Source organism: Myotis brandtii, unplaced genomic scaffold (genome assembly GCF_000412655.1).
Source record: "Myotis brandtii unplaced genomic scaffold, ASM41265v1 scaffold157, whole genome shotgun sequence".
Taxonomy (NCBI): Eukaryota; Metazoa; Chordata; class Mammalia; order Chiroptera; family Vespertilionidae; genus Myotis; species Myotis brandtii.
The window spans coordinates 178,543-191,138 of record NW_005355708.1 but is presented as its reverse complement, the minus strand read 5'-3'; the positions used below and the strand labels follow the sequence as shown (position 1 = coordinate 191,138).

Genomic DNA, 12,596 nt, shown 5'->3' with positions numbered 1-12,596 from the left:
GACCGGCTGGGGTGGGTGGTGGGTGGTACCTCTGTGTCCTGCCCAGAGTCCCCAGGGCAGGTCTGCTCCCAGTCTCTGTCCCTAAGCTAGAACCCCAGAATCTCAGAGCTGAAGGGCCTTAGATCTCCCGCACCAGCCCCCCTCACCCTTCAGAGGGGGACCTAGGCCCAGAGAAAGGAAGAGGCTTCCCCAAGATCATGAGGCTTTTGGCCACGATAATAAGACAGCTGAAGCCTGACCTTTGCCCCCACCCGGCCCAGTCCTAGCCACCGGCTTCCTGCTTGTACGGACGTGCATGGGTGGCGAGGTGACGGCTCTCCGGGCTTGAAGAAGTGACCGGGACGGGCGGGGTCTGGCCTCGGCTGGAGGAGCCCTCAGGCTTCAGCGGCACACCCTGGGGCACGGGGACCTGGCACTGAGCTGGCCTCCGTCCCCTTCCCTCTCACACAGTCTGACACCGCGATGCGTGTGTATGGATGTGGCGCCTCAGAATGTTAGAAACTAAAACATAAAAACACCGGGTGGGGGAGCTTCCTGTGTAGATGTTCGGGCTTTAATAGACCTGGCGTCGGAGTTAAGCTGCGTGCGTGAGTCGTTCATTCGTTCATCCGGCCGTTGTCTGCTCTGTGGCAGCCAGTGGTGCCGGGTGCCATGTTTGCTCTGCTCTAAGTGGCAGGAGAAAGACTGGTGGGCAGATATTTGCAACCCCAGGTGAATGGGTGCAGCGGAGGTGCGTGCTGTGTGTGTGTGGCGGGGGGCCCAGGATTTGCCAGGGGTTTCAGGGAGCCCCGAGCTGATTCCAGGGCCCCAGCTACCTGGAGAGAAGAGAATGGGCTCCTGCTGGAAGCCCTCCACCCAGACTTATGCCCAGTGGCCTCGGGGCCTGGCCGTGCGCTCACAGGACCCAGAGAACGAACGGCCCAGTGCTGCTTGGCTCAGGCAGCTTTTGGCAGAGCTGGTCCGGAAGGGAGAGGGGGCGGGCAGCTCCTGTCGGTTTTGTTCCCCCCGAGGGAGAACCGGACAGGCGTGAGCTTGTGTCCCAAGGTGGGGGGCCCGTCAGATACAAGGAAGGGCAAGTCGGATGGCGCACGTCAGGCTCAAAGGCATCCTGACGTCATCGGGGGGTGGGAGGGCCATGTGTGGTCAGGGGAGTGGCTGCTGGCCAGGGCAACACGCACCACTGCCCGGCCCACGGCCGCTCCTCGGGACAAGTGTGAGCACAGGGACGCGCACATGTGCTGTGCGTTGCCGGGGCCTCCTCCTGCCCCCGAGCAGCCTCTGCCCCTGGGAGCGGCAGCAGCCAGCTCGCCCCTAAAGCTGCCCTATGGGAGGCAGCCTCCTCCTGGCTCCTTCTCCCCTGGCTGCAGCATCCAGGGAACCCAGCGGTGATTTATAATCTCCCAGCGGGTGCCTGGAGTGCAGGGGAGCCAAGAGAAAGGCCATCCCCCTGACTGGTTTAGTCAGGCCCCTGGGTGCCAGGGCCTGTGAATGAGCCTTTGATTGGCTGCAGATCCTGCCGCATTTTAATAGGAAGTGGGGAGAGGAGGAGCCGGGAGGGGGGAGGCAGGCTGTCCAAGGCTACTGTGGGCAGCTTTTGTGTGGCCTCCCTGCCCCTGCGCTCTGAGGCCTGGCTTTTGTTTTGTTTTGTTTTGTTTTGTTTTGTTTTGAGAGCTGTGGGGCCAGAGAACTGACACTGTGCCCCCCTGTCACCCACTCCTGCCTTTTCTGTCCCCCAGAAAGGACCTCCCCAAGGAGGGAAGGGGCATTAGGAGGTTTGGCTGCACAGCACCACTCATTTGAGGGGAGCTCCCCGGGAATCCGGGCACTCCTTCCCCACAGTGGGCCCCTGGGAAGGTCACTGAGGTTCTCCAGGCCTCAGCCTTCTCCTCTGTAAAATGGGGAGAATCATAGCCCTTGCCTTAGAGCAGCGGTTCTCAACCTTCCTAATGCCGCGACCCTTTAATACAGTTCCTCATGTTGTGGTGACCCCCAACCATAAAATTATTTTCGTTGCTACTTCATAACTGTAACGTTGCTACTGTTATGAATCGTAATGTAAATATCTGATATGCAGGATGTATTTTCATTGTTACAAATTGAACATAATTAAAGCATAGTGATTAATCACAAAAACAGTATGTAATTATATATGTGTTTTCCGATGGTCTTAGGCGACCCCTGTGAAAAGGTCATTCGACCCCCAAAGGGGTGGCGACCCACAGGTTGAGAACCGCTGCCTTAGAGGATGGTGTGTTGGTAGGATGAGGTGGGTGGTTAATCCATGGGGGGGGGGGGGGGGCATATGCTCACTAAACAGCGGCTGCCACTGTTATCACAGTTACTGTCATGTGAGGGTCCCAGGCTGACTCCGTCAGAGTCGGGAGCTGCCTGCAGGCTCCGCCACCAGCTGGGCACTGAGTGGCGTCCCCACCTGCCCTAGCTGTGCTCCGCCCCCTTTCTCTCCCCACCCCATCCCCGTCCCCACTGCGTGGACAGTGCACACATGGGCCCGTGTCCTGGTGGACAGGCAAGGGGAGTCCTCCTGGCCAGAGGGGGAGGCGGAAGCGAGGAGGCCACATCCCTGGTGGAGCTTCTGACAGGGCCTCCTGCCTGTCTTTGGATCTCAAACTTCTCGGGGGTGACCCAGACAAAGATGGTGGCCTCGCCCTCTCCCCACCCCCCACTCAGGCTGGCTCCCCTCCTCCTGCCACTCCAGTGACAGGGTGGGGGTGCCCCTGGGCCTTGGTGGTCAGCAGCCAGGCCATGCTGTGGGTCATCAGTGGCAGAGCCTGGAGCTCGTGTCCTCTGACTCCCAGCCCCGTGCTCTTCCCAGCCCCCCAAGTCTTCCTGAGCAGGACCTGCGCCCAAAAGCTCAAAGATGGATTCAGCACCAACATGGTTCTTTGGAGGGAAGGCTTCGTGGGTTGACACCCCGGAGTGTGTGGGACTTGATAACAGCAAGACAAACAATGAAAAGATGAGCAAGTGAGGCCCTGGTGCAAATAACCCGACACCATCCCGCAGCCTCCCTTGGGCCCAGGCTCACCAACGTCCATCCCAGAAGAGGCATTAGACACATGGGAGGCTTGATGTGCATTAATTCATGAAGTGAATATTATAGGCAAGGCACCTGCAACAGAGCTAGGAAGGGGCGGAGCCAGGACTCAAACTAAGGAGCCTGGCTCCTGGCTGTTCTTGGCCACAGGACTGAGCTGAGGGGTCCAGTGGCTGGGCTGGGGGCACAGGGCTCCTCCCAGGGCCCTAGTGTGGTGACTTTGCCCCGCCCCTCCCGTCTCTCCCTGGCTTAGGGCACCAGTGACTTCTGTGCGGCTCCCGACACCTTCATCCTGAACATCACGGAGACCCAGCTCAGCACAGGTAACAAGCTTGTGGGCCTCCATGGTCAGAGCTGCCTGGGCAGCCAGCCTGTGCCTCTACTTACCTGTTTCAGCCCTGGAGTCCCCAGTCTCTCCCAAACCCCACGCTTCCAGCACCAGCTAGACCTCTGAGTCGTTTCTTTTTGTTATTATTGTTATTTATTTTTATTGACTTCAGAGAGGAAGGGAGTGGGAGGGAGAGATAGAAACATCAGTGATGAGAGAGAATCATTGATCGGCTGCCTCCTGCACACCCCCCACCCGACACTGAGCCCAGGATCCCGTCACGTGCCCCGACGAGGAATCAGACTGTGACCTCCTGGTTCATAGATCGATGCTCAACCACTGAGCCACACCAGCCGAGCTGGGCCGTTTCTTAGAACCTGCCTCCTTGGGGGGCTTGGGAGCGGCTCAGCCACTGAGGATGGACGAGGGCCTGGTCCCTTTCCTGCCTGACCTGGTCTTTGCCTTGCAGAGGTGACCCGTTACTACCTGTATTGCAATCAGAGCGTCAGCAGCCCCTTCCAGCAGGTACAGCACCCGCCCAGCCCTCACCCTGCCCACAGTCCCCTGCGTCGGCCTGCCCCCCTCCTGGGCCCCCAGCCCCAGCTTCACTGTGGTCCTCTGAAGGGGACAGTGCTCTTGGTCAGCATCTCCTGGGTCACACATCAGCGTGTATGATGCCCATGACCCAGGGCGTGGTTGTCGTGCAGATGCTGTGAGGTGGGTCTGGGTGGGGTCCAGGAGTCTGCATTTCTCACAAGCTCCCAGGCCAGGCCAGTGCTGCTGGTCCGAGGACCACACTTTGAGTAGCAAGAAGCAAGAGGACCCTGCAGCTCTCAAGGAGCCTGGGGGTGAGGGGAAGGTTCCTGCAGGCGGGAAGGGCCATAGGCAGGGATGCGAGCGCAGATGCAGCCGGGGGAGGGGCGCTGCAGGGGAATGAAACCTCACAGTGGGGCCGCGGTCTCTCCTGGTGCAGGCGCTGACCGTCTTCCAGCGCTCGCTGACCGCCATGCAGACCCAGGTGGCGGAACTGCTGCGGGCGGCCGTGCCCTTCTTCCCCACGGCGGAGGTGAGGCGGTCTCCCCAGCATCCACGCAGAGGAGGGGGAGCCCCGGGGCCTGTGGAGAGGGTTCCCTCCCCGTAGTCTGGCTCCTTTGGCTTGAAAGGCCTCTGTGCACCCGCTGCTGTGTGTGGTCTTAGCCACAAGCCCTGCCCCCACCGCTCAGTGTCTGCCTCTCTGTCCGTCTGTCTGTCTTCAGGAGGATCTGCTCAGCATCCAGCTCCTGTTGAACTCCTCGGAGTCCAGCCTCCACCAGCTGACGGCCTTGTTGGATTGCCGAGGGCTGCACAAGGTGCTGGGCTGGCCCTGGGGGGCGTGCGGGGGGTGGGGACACCCCTGCTGGCCACATTCTCCCAGAGCAGCCAGGAGAGGCTTAGAAGAGAGATTGCCCGGGTGTCCTGCAGCCTTGGGGGATGGGGAGGAGGCTGGACAACGGAAGGTGGAAGAGGTGCCTGGCTTCTTGGTTCTCTCAGCAGCTGAGACAGGGAGACTCGGGAAGGTACCAGGGGGCAAGGTGGCTGCACTGGGTCAGGTCACCTCTAGGATACTGGGGACCCTGACCTCGGTGAGGGCGGCTGCTCCCCATTGTCCACACTCCCGGCCACCTGGTCATCCCATCCATCTCCCTGGGTTGCAAGTGGACATCCCAGGCTCATGGCCAGGCTCCTCTCCAGGAATTTGAACTATCGGACACTAAAGCAGGGAACACACTGGGATTAGGCCAACAGCTTTCACATCCGGGTGGATGGAGAGCAGGTAGTCATCGTGCCAGTCCAGGCCGAGGGAGAGGGGCTGCCAGGGACAAGCTCCGCCCCCAGGCCGTGCCCACGCCTTCCAGCTGCGTGTCCCTCTCCGGCAGGACTACCTGGACGCCCTCGCCGGCGTCTGCTACGATGGCATCGAGGGCTTGCTCTACCTGGGCCTCTTCTCCCTCCTGGCTGCCCTGGCCTTCTCCACCATGATCCGCGCGGGGCCGCCGGCCTGGAAGCGCTTTACCACCAGGTGGGCTGCCTGGAGGGGGCTTTCGGCGGGGCAGGGGGGAGGCTTTGCTCTGACACAGCTGAGAACTGACAACCCCGGACGGACAAGAGCGGCAGAGGGCGCAGGCACTCACCCCCTGCAGGCTCCTGGGTTTCTGCAGGAGGAGAGGGCAGGAGTGGGTCTGAAGATGGTGACAGCATCAGACCACCACCCGGCATCCCTTGCTGGCCCTCTCTTCCTCCACAGGACTCTGGTGTGACCTAAATGAGGGGAGTTTTCACCTCCGGGAGGGGTGCCCCAGGGTACCAGGAAGCACAGATGGTAGCAGTTACCCGGGCACCTAAGGTCTCATTGAGGAGGTAGACAGACGAGATGATAGGTCAGACAAGAGGAAGCAGCTTAGGGAGGTTCCGTGGTCAGCATGGTGAGCTGCCTGGAGGCAGTGGCTGTGGGGTTGGGAACAGGGTTGAGGAGCGTGTTTTAGAGGAAAGTCAAGGACACAGCTGTGGCCAGAGGCAGAGTCCTGGGAGGAAAGATGGGGAAGCAGGCCAGGATCCCGCTGCCTTGGAGCCTCCCTCGCCCCTCACGGCGGCCGCATCCCATGTCATTCTAGGGACAGAGACTATAATGACATCGATGACGACGACCCCTTCAACCCCCAGGCCCGGCGCATCGCCGCCTACATCCCCTCGCGGGGGCGGCTTCCCAGCTTCTGCAGCTACAGTGGCAGCCTGGACAGCCAGCCCGGCCTGCAGCCGCCGGCCCAGACCGTCTCCAATGCCCCGGTCTCGGAGTACATGTACGGCAGGGCTCCTGGGCCCCCCTCGCCGCCTCACCCACAGGGAGCTGGGTCTGCAGGTCCAAAGGGCCAAGTGGTCCCCTCCCTGCAGCCATGGGGTGTGGCAGGAAGGCCCCCAGGAGCAGTTAGTCACATGACCCCTGCATAGCCACGTGTGCGGAGGGAAGAACCCACTGGAGATGCCAGGCCTCCCCGAGCCGGCCCAGTGGGTCTCTGGGCCGAGAATCTGCATTTCTCCAGGCCCCGCTGCCCCTGGGCCACCCCGAGCGCTCTTATCTTCCTGCCCACACTCCCTCACTCTACCCATAGTCCGTTTCCACCCGCTCCCTCCTATAGGCACGCCCATGGGACCCTCCTGTAGAAATCAGCCCTTTCCCCGTGCCCTCCCCCTGAGCTCTCCTCTCGGCCCTGCAGGAACCAAGCTGTGCTGTTCGGTGGGAACCCCCGCTACGAGAACACGCCGCTCATCGGGAGAGGCTCGCCTCCGCCCACGGTAACCGGGCTCCCGCAGCAGGGGGTGCGGAGGGCTCCGGGCCAGGTGTCTGCCGGGTTAGGGCTTCTCCTGCCCCATCCAGGGAGCTTGGCGGGACCGTCCAGTAGGTAAACTAGGAGCCCTGGCGACCCAGGACCTGGGATCCGTGGCGGAGGCCTGGCCCTGAGACCAGGATGCTCACGGGTGCCCAGCCTGGTCCTCAGGAAGTGTGTCCCCTGCAGGGGGCACGGGGACGCTGCTGCAGTAAGTGCCCTGGATACTTAGGGACCTGCAGGGAGGAACTGTGCCCACTGCTCTGCGGGCCTGGAGAGGTCCTGTGGAGAGTGGATGGCATGAGCCATACCTGAGTCACGGGTCTTGCCCTAGGCGACTGGGCCCCAGCGGGCCCTTGGCCACGTCTGTTGGCATTTTTGGTTGTCACATCTGGGGGTAGTTGCCGCTGGCATCTAGCGGGTAGGGGCCAGGGATGCCGCTCAGCACCCGGCACGGCCCCCACCTCAAAGGAAGACCGGCCCTGTGTCCCTGGTGCTGTGGTTGAATCTGCTCTGACCCACCATCTGACTCTCCCGGCTGGGGCCCCTCCTTGCTGGGTGTCTCCCAGAGCGCCTCCCCCACTGTCCTTTGATAAACAGCACTGGATCCAGGTCCTGTGCCAGGAGACGGGGTGGGAGGAGGCCTGCGTTCAGGCTCAGCTCCTTTTACTTTATGTTTTTAAGTATATTTTTATAGATTTCAGAGAAGAAGGGAGAAGGAGAGGGATAGAAACATCAATGTTGAGAGAGAATCACTGATCTGCTGCCTCCTGCACGCCCCCCACTGGGGATTGAGCCCACAACCCGTGCATGTGTCCTTGACTGGGAATTGAACCGTGACCTCCTGGTTCATAGGTCGACGCTCAACCACTGAGCCATGCAGGCCGGGCCCAGAGTCGGTGCCTTTTAAACCTCGCCCGGCTTCTCTTAACCCGAAGCCCCGTGGGCTCCTTGTCCTCGCCACCAGCTGCTGTGGCCCCGGGACTGTGGATTGACTCTAGTATCAGTCTGAGCACAGAGAGTTAGGGGAGGTCTGCTGCTGGGAGAAATGAACTACTCGAAGCCCCGTGATGCCAGATAAAAAGGGTTTGGGGATTACTTTCTGCTTTGAAAGACCCCGGCCACTCTCCCTACCATTGGACAGTCAAGGACCGGCCTTATTTGCGGGGCTCGAGGACAGAATCAGCCGTCCTCCTAGAACTGAGACCTGCTCAGAGACCCTCATTGCTTTGGCACGGCGACTGCCCTGCCCCAGGGGAGACACCCCCGCCCCTGCCTACCATTGCCAGGGGCATGAGGAGACCCAGGAGCCCACAGCATGGAGGCGTGGGCAGGCTCCCCAAGTAACAACCACACAGCTGGCTGGCCCGGCTCGCTCTCCCTCAGAAATTCCCGGCGCCTTCGCGAGGACAGTGTCCGGTTTAGCTGGTGACATGTCTGACCCTGTGCTGCTGTCCCCTCCCCGCCCTCTCCCCCGCAGTACTCTCCCAGCATGCGGCCCACCTACCTGTCCGTCGGGGATGAGCACCTGCGGCACTACAGGAATGAGTTTCCGGCCTAACCCCCAGAGGCGCCTGCCTCCTCCATCCGGCTGGGTTTTGATTCATTCGAGTGAAAGCTGCGTGTCTTCAATAGAAGCCAAAGGCCTCTGGGAGCCGCCTGCAGGATGGCAGGACTGGACGGCGCCTGGGCCTGGCTGAGACCCTGACCAAAGCCGCAGGCAGACAGAGGGCCCACCACCTGGACCAGCCTCTCCCTCCTCTGGCCTCCTCTCCACCCCTACACTGGGAGCCTGGATCCGCTCACTCCTACATCCTGCCCTCTCCAGGTGGCGACTGGCAGCGAGGAGGGGCCGGCTCAGGCCCAAGGGACCCATTGCCAGCACCGTGCCTCCTGTGAGCGTTTTCCTGCAGGTAAAGGCGGAAGAGCTGATCAAGAGATGCCTTTAGGAAGGCGATGTCCCCAGTGAGACCAGGGACTGTCCAAGTCAGTCTCCCGGGGCCTGGTAGGAGTGTGGGTGACAGCCTGCTCTGTCCCCCGGCCTTCCCGCAATCCTCGATCGCCCCACCTCCATTCCAGCTCGATGCTGGGAGTGCGTTCACTGCCGACAGGGACAGTCTCAGGAATTTGCGGACACTCTGAAAGAGACTAACTCTTCTTTTCCCGGTGTTTTAAATACTTGGATTATCCAAAGAATGGAACCTCAGAGCACAGTTTTTACAGTAGATGCGGCTGCTCCTTACACCTGGTCTGGATCCCGTTCCTTTTCGGGTCTTGCTGACGCTGCCAGGTCATTAAGAACCTACGGGCAGGGGCGGGATTTTTAAACAAAATAAAGATCAGTGAGACCTCCTGTCCTAAGCTGCTGTTTGATGGCAATATGGGTTCATCCCACTCGGGGGAGGAAGGGCAAACAGTGTGAACGGAGCCCGCCCAGGGGAATGGCCGGCCCGGGCCAGCTTCCCCCTCCCTTTTGTCTTCAGGCAAGTTTGTCAGTAAAGGTTTTAGCAAAGCTGAACAACTGTGTCATCTTCCCTGCCGCCCCCCCACCCTGCCCCCACCCCGTTGTCCCAGGCCCCACACTCCCTGCTGGGTGAGAAGGCACTATTCACCAGGAGGAAATGGCCCACGGAGGAGCCAGGGTTAGGGTCTTGGGTGCCGCCAATGTTCTGCCAGCTCTGAATGCCCAACGCTGAAGCCCCCACAGCCTCACGTGCCAAAGCAGGGACGGGGTGGCACGGCTCGGGACAAGGCTCTAGTTGCGTTTTGGAAGAGCCACCTTCTCAGCAAACACGGACAGCAGAGTGGTTCTCACCCAGCCAGGCCCCCAGGACACAATGGGGCCACAGGGCAGCCAGGACTCACCCGCATTAACCTCTAGAACCCTGCACCATAAACACACCCTCGGTGGCCATGTCCTGTGCAGATAGAAACTGCACCGTCAAGCTCTCACTTCTCACTGTGTCATTGGCGACTAGAGAGCTGTTTCTAATGCATGTAAACTACACTGGGTGGTTCCTGGCGGGGCTGGGTGGGCACACCGCTGCCTGGTACATGTGCACCCTCCTGGGGGGCAAATAAACCGCTTGTACTAAAATGTCTGGACTCAGTGTCTGACTTCCTTGGCTGTGGGGGAAGGAGGGGACTGACAGGTCCCTTCTGCCTGGGTTATGTGGCTGGAGGGCCTCAGAGCAGATTTCAGTGGCAATTTCAGTCTGAGGGTTGACAGACGGGGTGACTGAGTGAACGTCATGGGGCCTCTCGTGTGGTCCCTCGCTACCCTTACACTCAGACTTCGTGTCTGCCCGCCCCTTTCTCCAGCGTCCCCCATAAAGGCCGTTGCTCTTACTGTTGCTGATAATGAGGAGCATGTGTCGGACACCCGCCAGGCATCACGGACTATCCCAAGTGTGTATGTTCATTGCTGATCAGACCTCACAATAACCCACTGGGTCAGTCATTTTGCAAATAGGCCAACAGAGGCCCAGAGAGGGTAACTGGGAGCGAGGGCCAACCCAGAAGGCAAGCTGGGCGCCTCCGTGCAACGCTACGGGCATGTCTGTTCGTGGAAGATGTCATTTTAAATGTGTGAAACTTTAACGTTCCACCAAAAATGATTACAACTAGGAAATGAAACAGCAGAGTAGCTGCATACAAGGTGAACACAAAACATCACTTGCATTTCAACAATGAACACCCTGAAAAGAAACTTGTTTTCATTCTCTTTACAATGGTACATGCACAAAACACTGGGAAGAAGGAAAAGGGGGGGACGGCAGAGAACTGTGGACTGGCCTAGGGATGATGGGGGCCAGTGGCTGCTCCCAGCAAACAATCTCAGTCGCCAGTTCTCTGATTGGGCGGAGATCTGAGAGAATGCAGTTTTTCTGAACTTCATCCCTGTGCATACTCCAAATTACATGACCTCAGGCTGGCTTCCCAGGGTAGACACATCTGTTCCCCGTCTCTGAGCCCCAAAAGGAGGAGCCAGGTAAGGCCTATTTCCTGAAGCTGCTGCTCCAATGACTACAGACTGCCCAAGACAAACAGGAAAGTGTGCTCTCCCTGTTCTGGGGCCAGAATGTGAAATCAGGGTGTCAGGAGCTGGGGGCCCCTGGCTGCACCCCTTCAATCTTCACGCGGCTCCTCTGCATCCTCCTGTCCTCCCGAGACTTCTAGGCCTCATCACCTGCCCCCGCCCGCCCTGTTCACCTGCCCACTTCAGGCTTATCAGGTGGCCCCGCCCCCTTGTTGACGTGCCTACTCTAGCATGATCACGTGGCCTTGCCCACCTGGCAGCTGTCAGAGCTGCCTATGAACTGGGCTGAGTTGAGGGGGAGGTGGGCTGAGGGGAGGGACCTCTGCTCCCCCTCCCTGAGCTTCAGTTTTGGCATCTAGAATGTGGGCACAGCAACCCAGTTGCTGGCTCCTGTCTACCCAGGTGCTCCAGGAAGCAGAGGCCCAGCCTCACGGGTGGGAAGGCTGGGAGGTCAGGGCGGGGATGTGGGGTACCCTGCATCCTCCTGTATCTGAGGGCTCGGCAAGGTGGCGAGGCATCCCTGAGCCTCAAAGCCTGCAATTCCCAGGGTGTCGGGGGCTGTGGTCCCTCGAAAGGCTCCCCTGGAGGGTCCTCGTCCTTCCAGCCTATTCACTTTCTGGGGGCCCCTGGCCGCATCCCTTCCATCTTCACGTGGCCCCTCTTGCGTCCTCTCAGTCCTCCCCAGACTTCTAGGCCTCATCACCTGGCCTCGCCCCCTGTTCACCTGCCCCTCTTCAGGCCAAATCACTGGGCCCCGCCCCTACCCTGTTCACCTGCCCAGTACTGGCTGATTAGATGGCGCCGCCCCCTTGTTGAGGTGCCTACTCTGGCATGATCACGTGGCCTTGCCCTCTTGGCAGCTGGAGGAGCCGCCTGGGAGCTGGGCTGAGTTGAGAGGGAAGTGGGCCTGCCAAGGGGTGATGGCTGTTTTGCCAGCGAACAGAGCGGCCTTCAGCAGTCGGCAGCAGGCAGGCCTGAGTGAGGGTGGGGGTGGGGAGCCTGTGTAAGTCATTGCAATAACAGGAGGAAGGTGGCCACAGCTTGCCTTCCACCTTCCCTCTTTCCCCCGTTTGTACCTTCCCGGCACTTCCCCATCCGGGGAGTAATGTGGGTGCAGAGGGCTCAGCGTCTCAGGTCCGGGGTGGGGTGAGGAGGGTGTCAGTGATCCGTGAGGCAGTCTGCAGGCTCCACTGCGAAGCTGATCTGCTTCTTACTTCTGGATGCTTTGTCTGGGATCGGATTGGCCTCTGACAACACAAAACCACCTCAGTGGGGCTTTCAGATGCTCCTCCGCCCAGCCCCCAGCCCCCCCTGAGCACCCACCCCAAGGGGCTCAGAGAAGCCGGTGGAAGCTTAGGGGCTTGTCTTTGGTTAGTGTGGTTGGGAAAGTGCCATCTCGTTGGGAATTGTGTTGCCCAGCCCAGTTCAAGAAAGGGGGGTAGTGGAGAAGTTGGGGAGCTGGGAAGGGAAGGAGCTGGACAGGGAGGGAGCCGGACTGATGCACCCTCCATTCCCCAAATGCCTTTCTTCCACCACCACCACCGCTCACTTGCTCACACCATGCTCCCTCCCCCCAATCTGGAATGCGCTCCTTCCCCCTGCAACTCACAACCACTGTTCAAACTCATGTCTTCTAGCCCCAAGTTTGATATGATCTCACTTCATTACCTTTACCCCAAGAGAAATGTCATTGCGTCCATTAGTTCATTCAGTGGACCCTCAGCGCCCGCTTAGCCCCTCCTCTCCAGCCCCTGCTTTCCACTGTGGCCGGTTTGGATCAGACTTAGGATTCTTCCACGATGTGGTATGAGG

The 12,596-nt window shown here is 60.1% G+C and overlaps 1 protein-coding gene across 1 annotated transcript in view; it reads left to right on the top strand.

The window, feature by feature from the left end:
- The window catches only part of TTYH2 (tweety family member 2), a 27,292-nt gene extending 17,450 nt beyond the window's left edge, over positions 1-9,842 (top strand). Inside the window, exons 7-14 of the mRNA XM_005861790.2 lie at positions 3,309-3,378; positions 3,853-3,908; positions 4,357-4,449; positions 4,640-4,732; positions 5,300-5,442; positions 6,035-6,220; positions 6,635-6,713; positions 8,226-9,842. Of these exons, the coding sequence (XP_005861852.1) occupies positions 3,309-3,378; positions 3,853-3,908; positions 4,357-4,449; positions 4,640-4,732; positions 5,300-5,442; positions 6,035-6,220; positions 6,635-6,713; positions 8,226-8,306 (801 nt within the window). The 3' untranslated portion in view covers positions 8,307-9,842. The remainder of the gene's footprint in view (positions 1-3,308; positions 3,379-3,852; positions 3,909-4,356; positions 4,450-4,639; positions 4,733-5,299; positions 5,443-6,034; positions 6,221-6,634; positions 6,714-8,225) is intronic.
- The last annotated feature ends 2,754 nt before the right edge of the window (positions 9,843-12,596 follow it).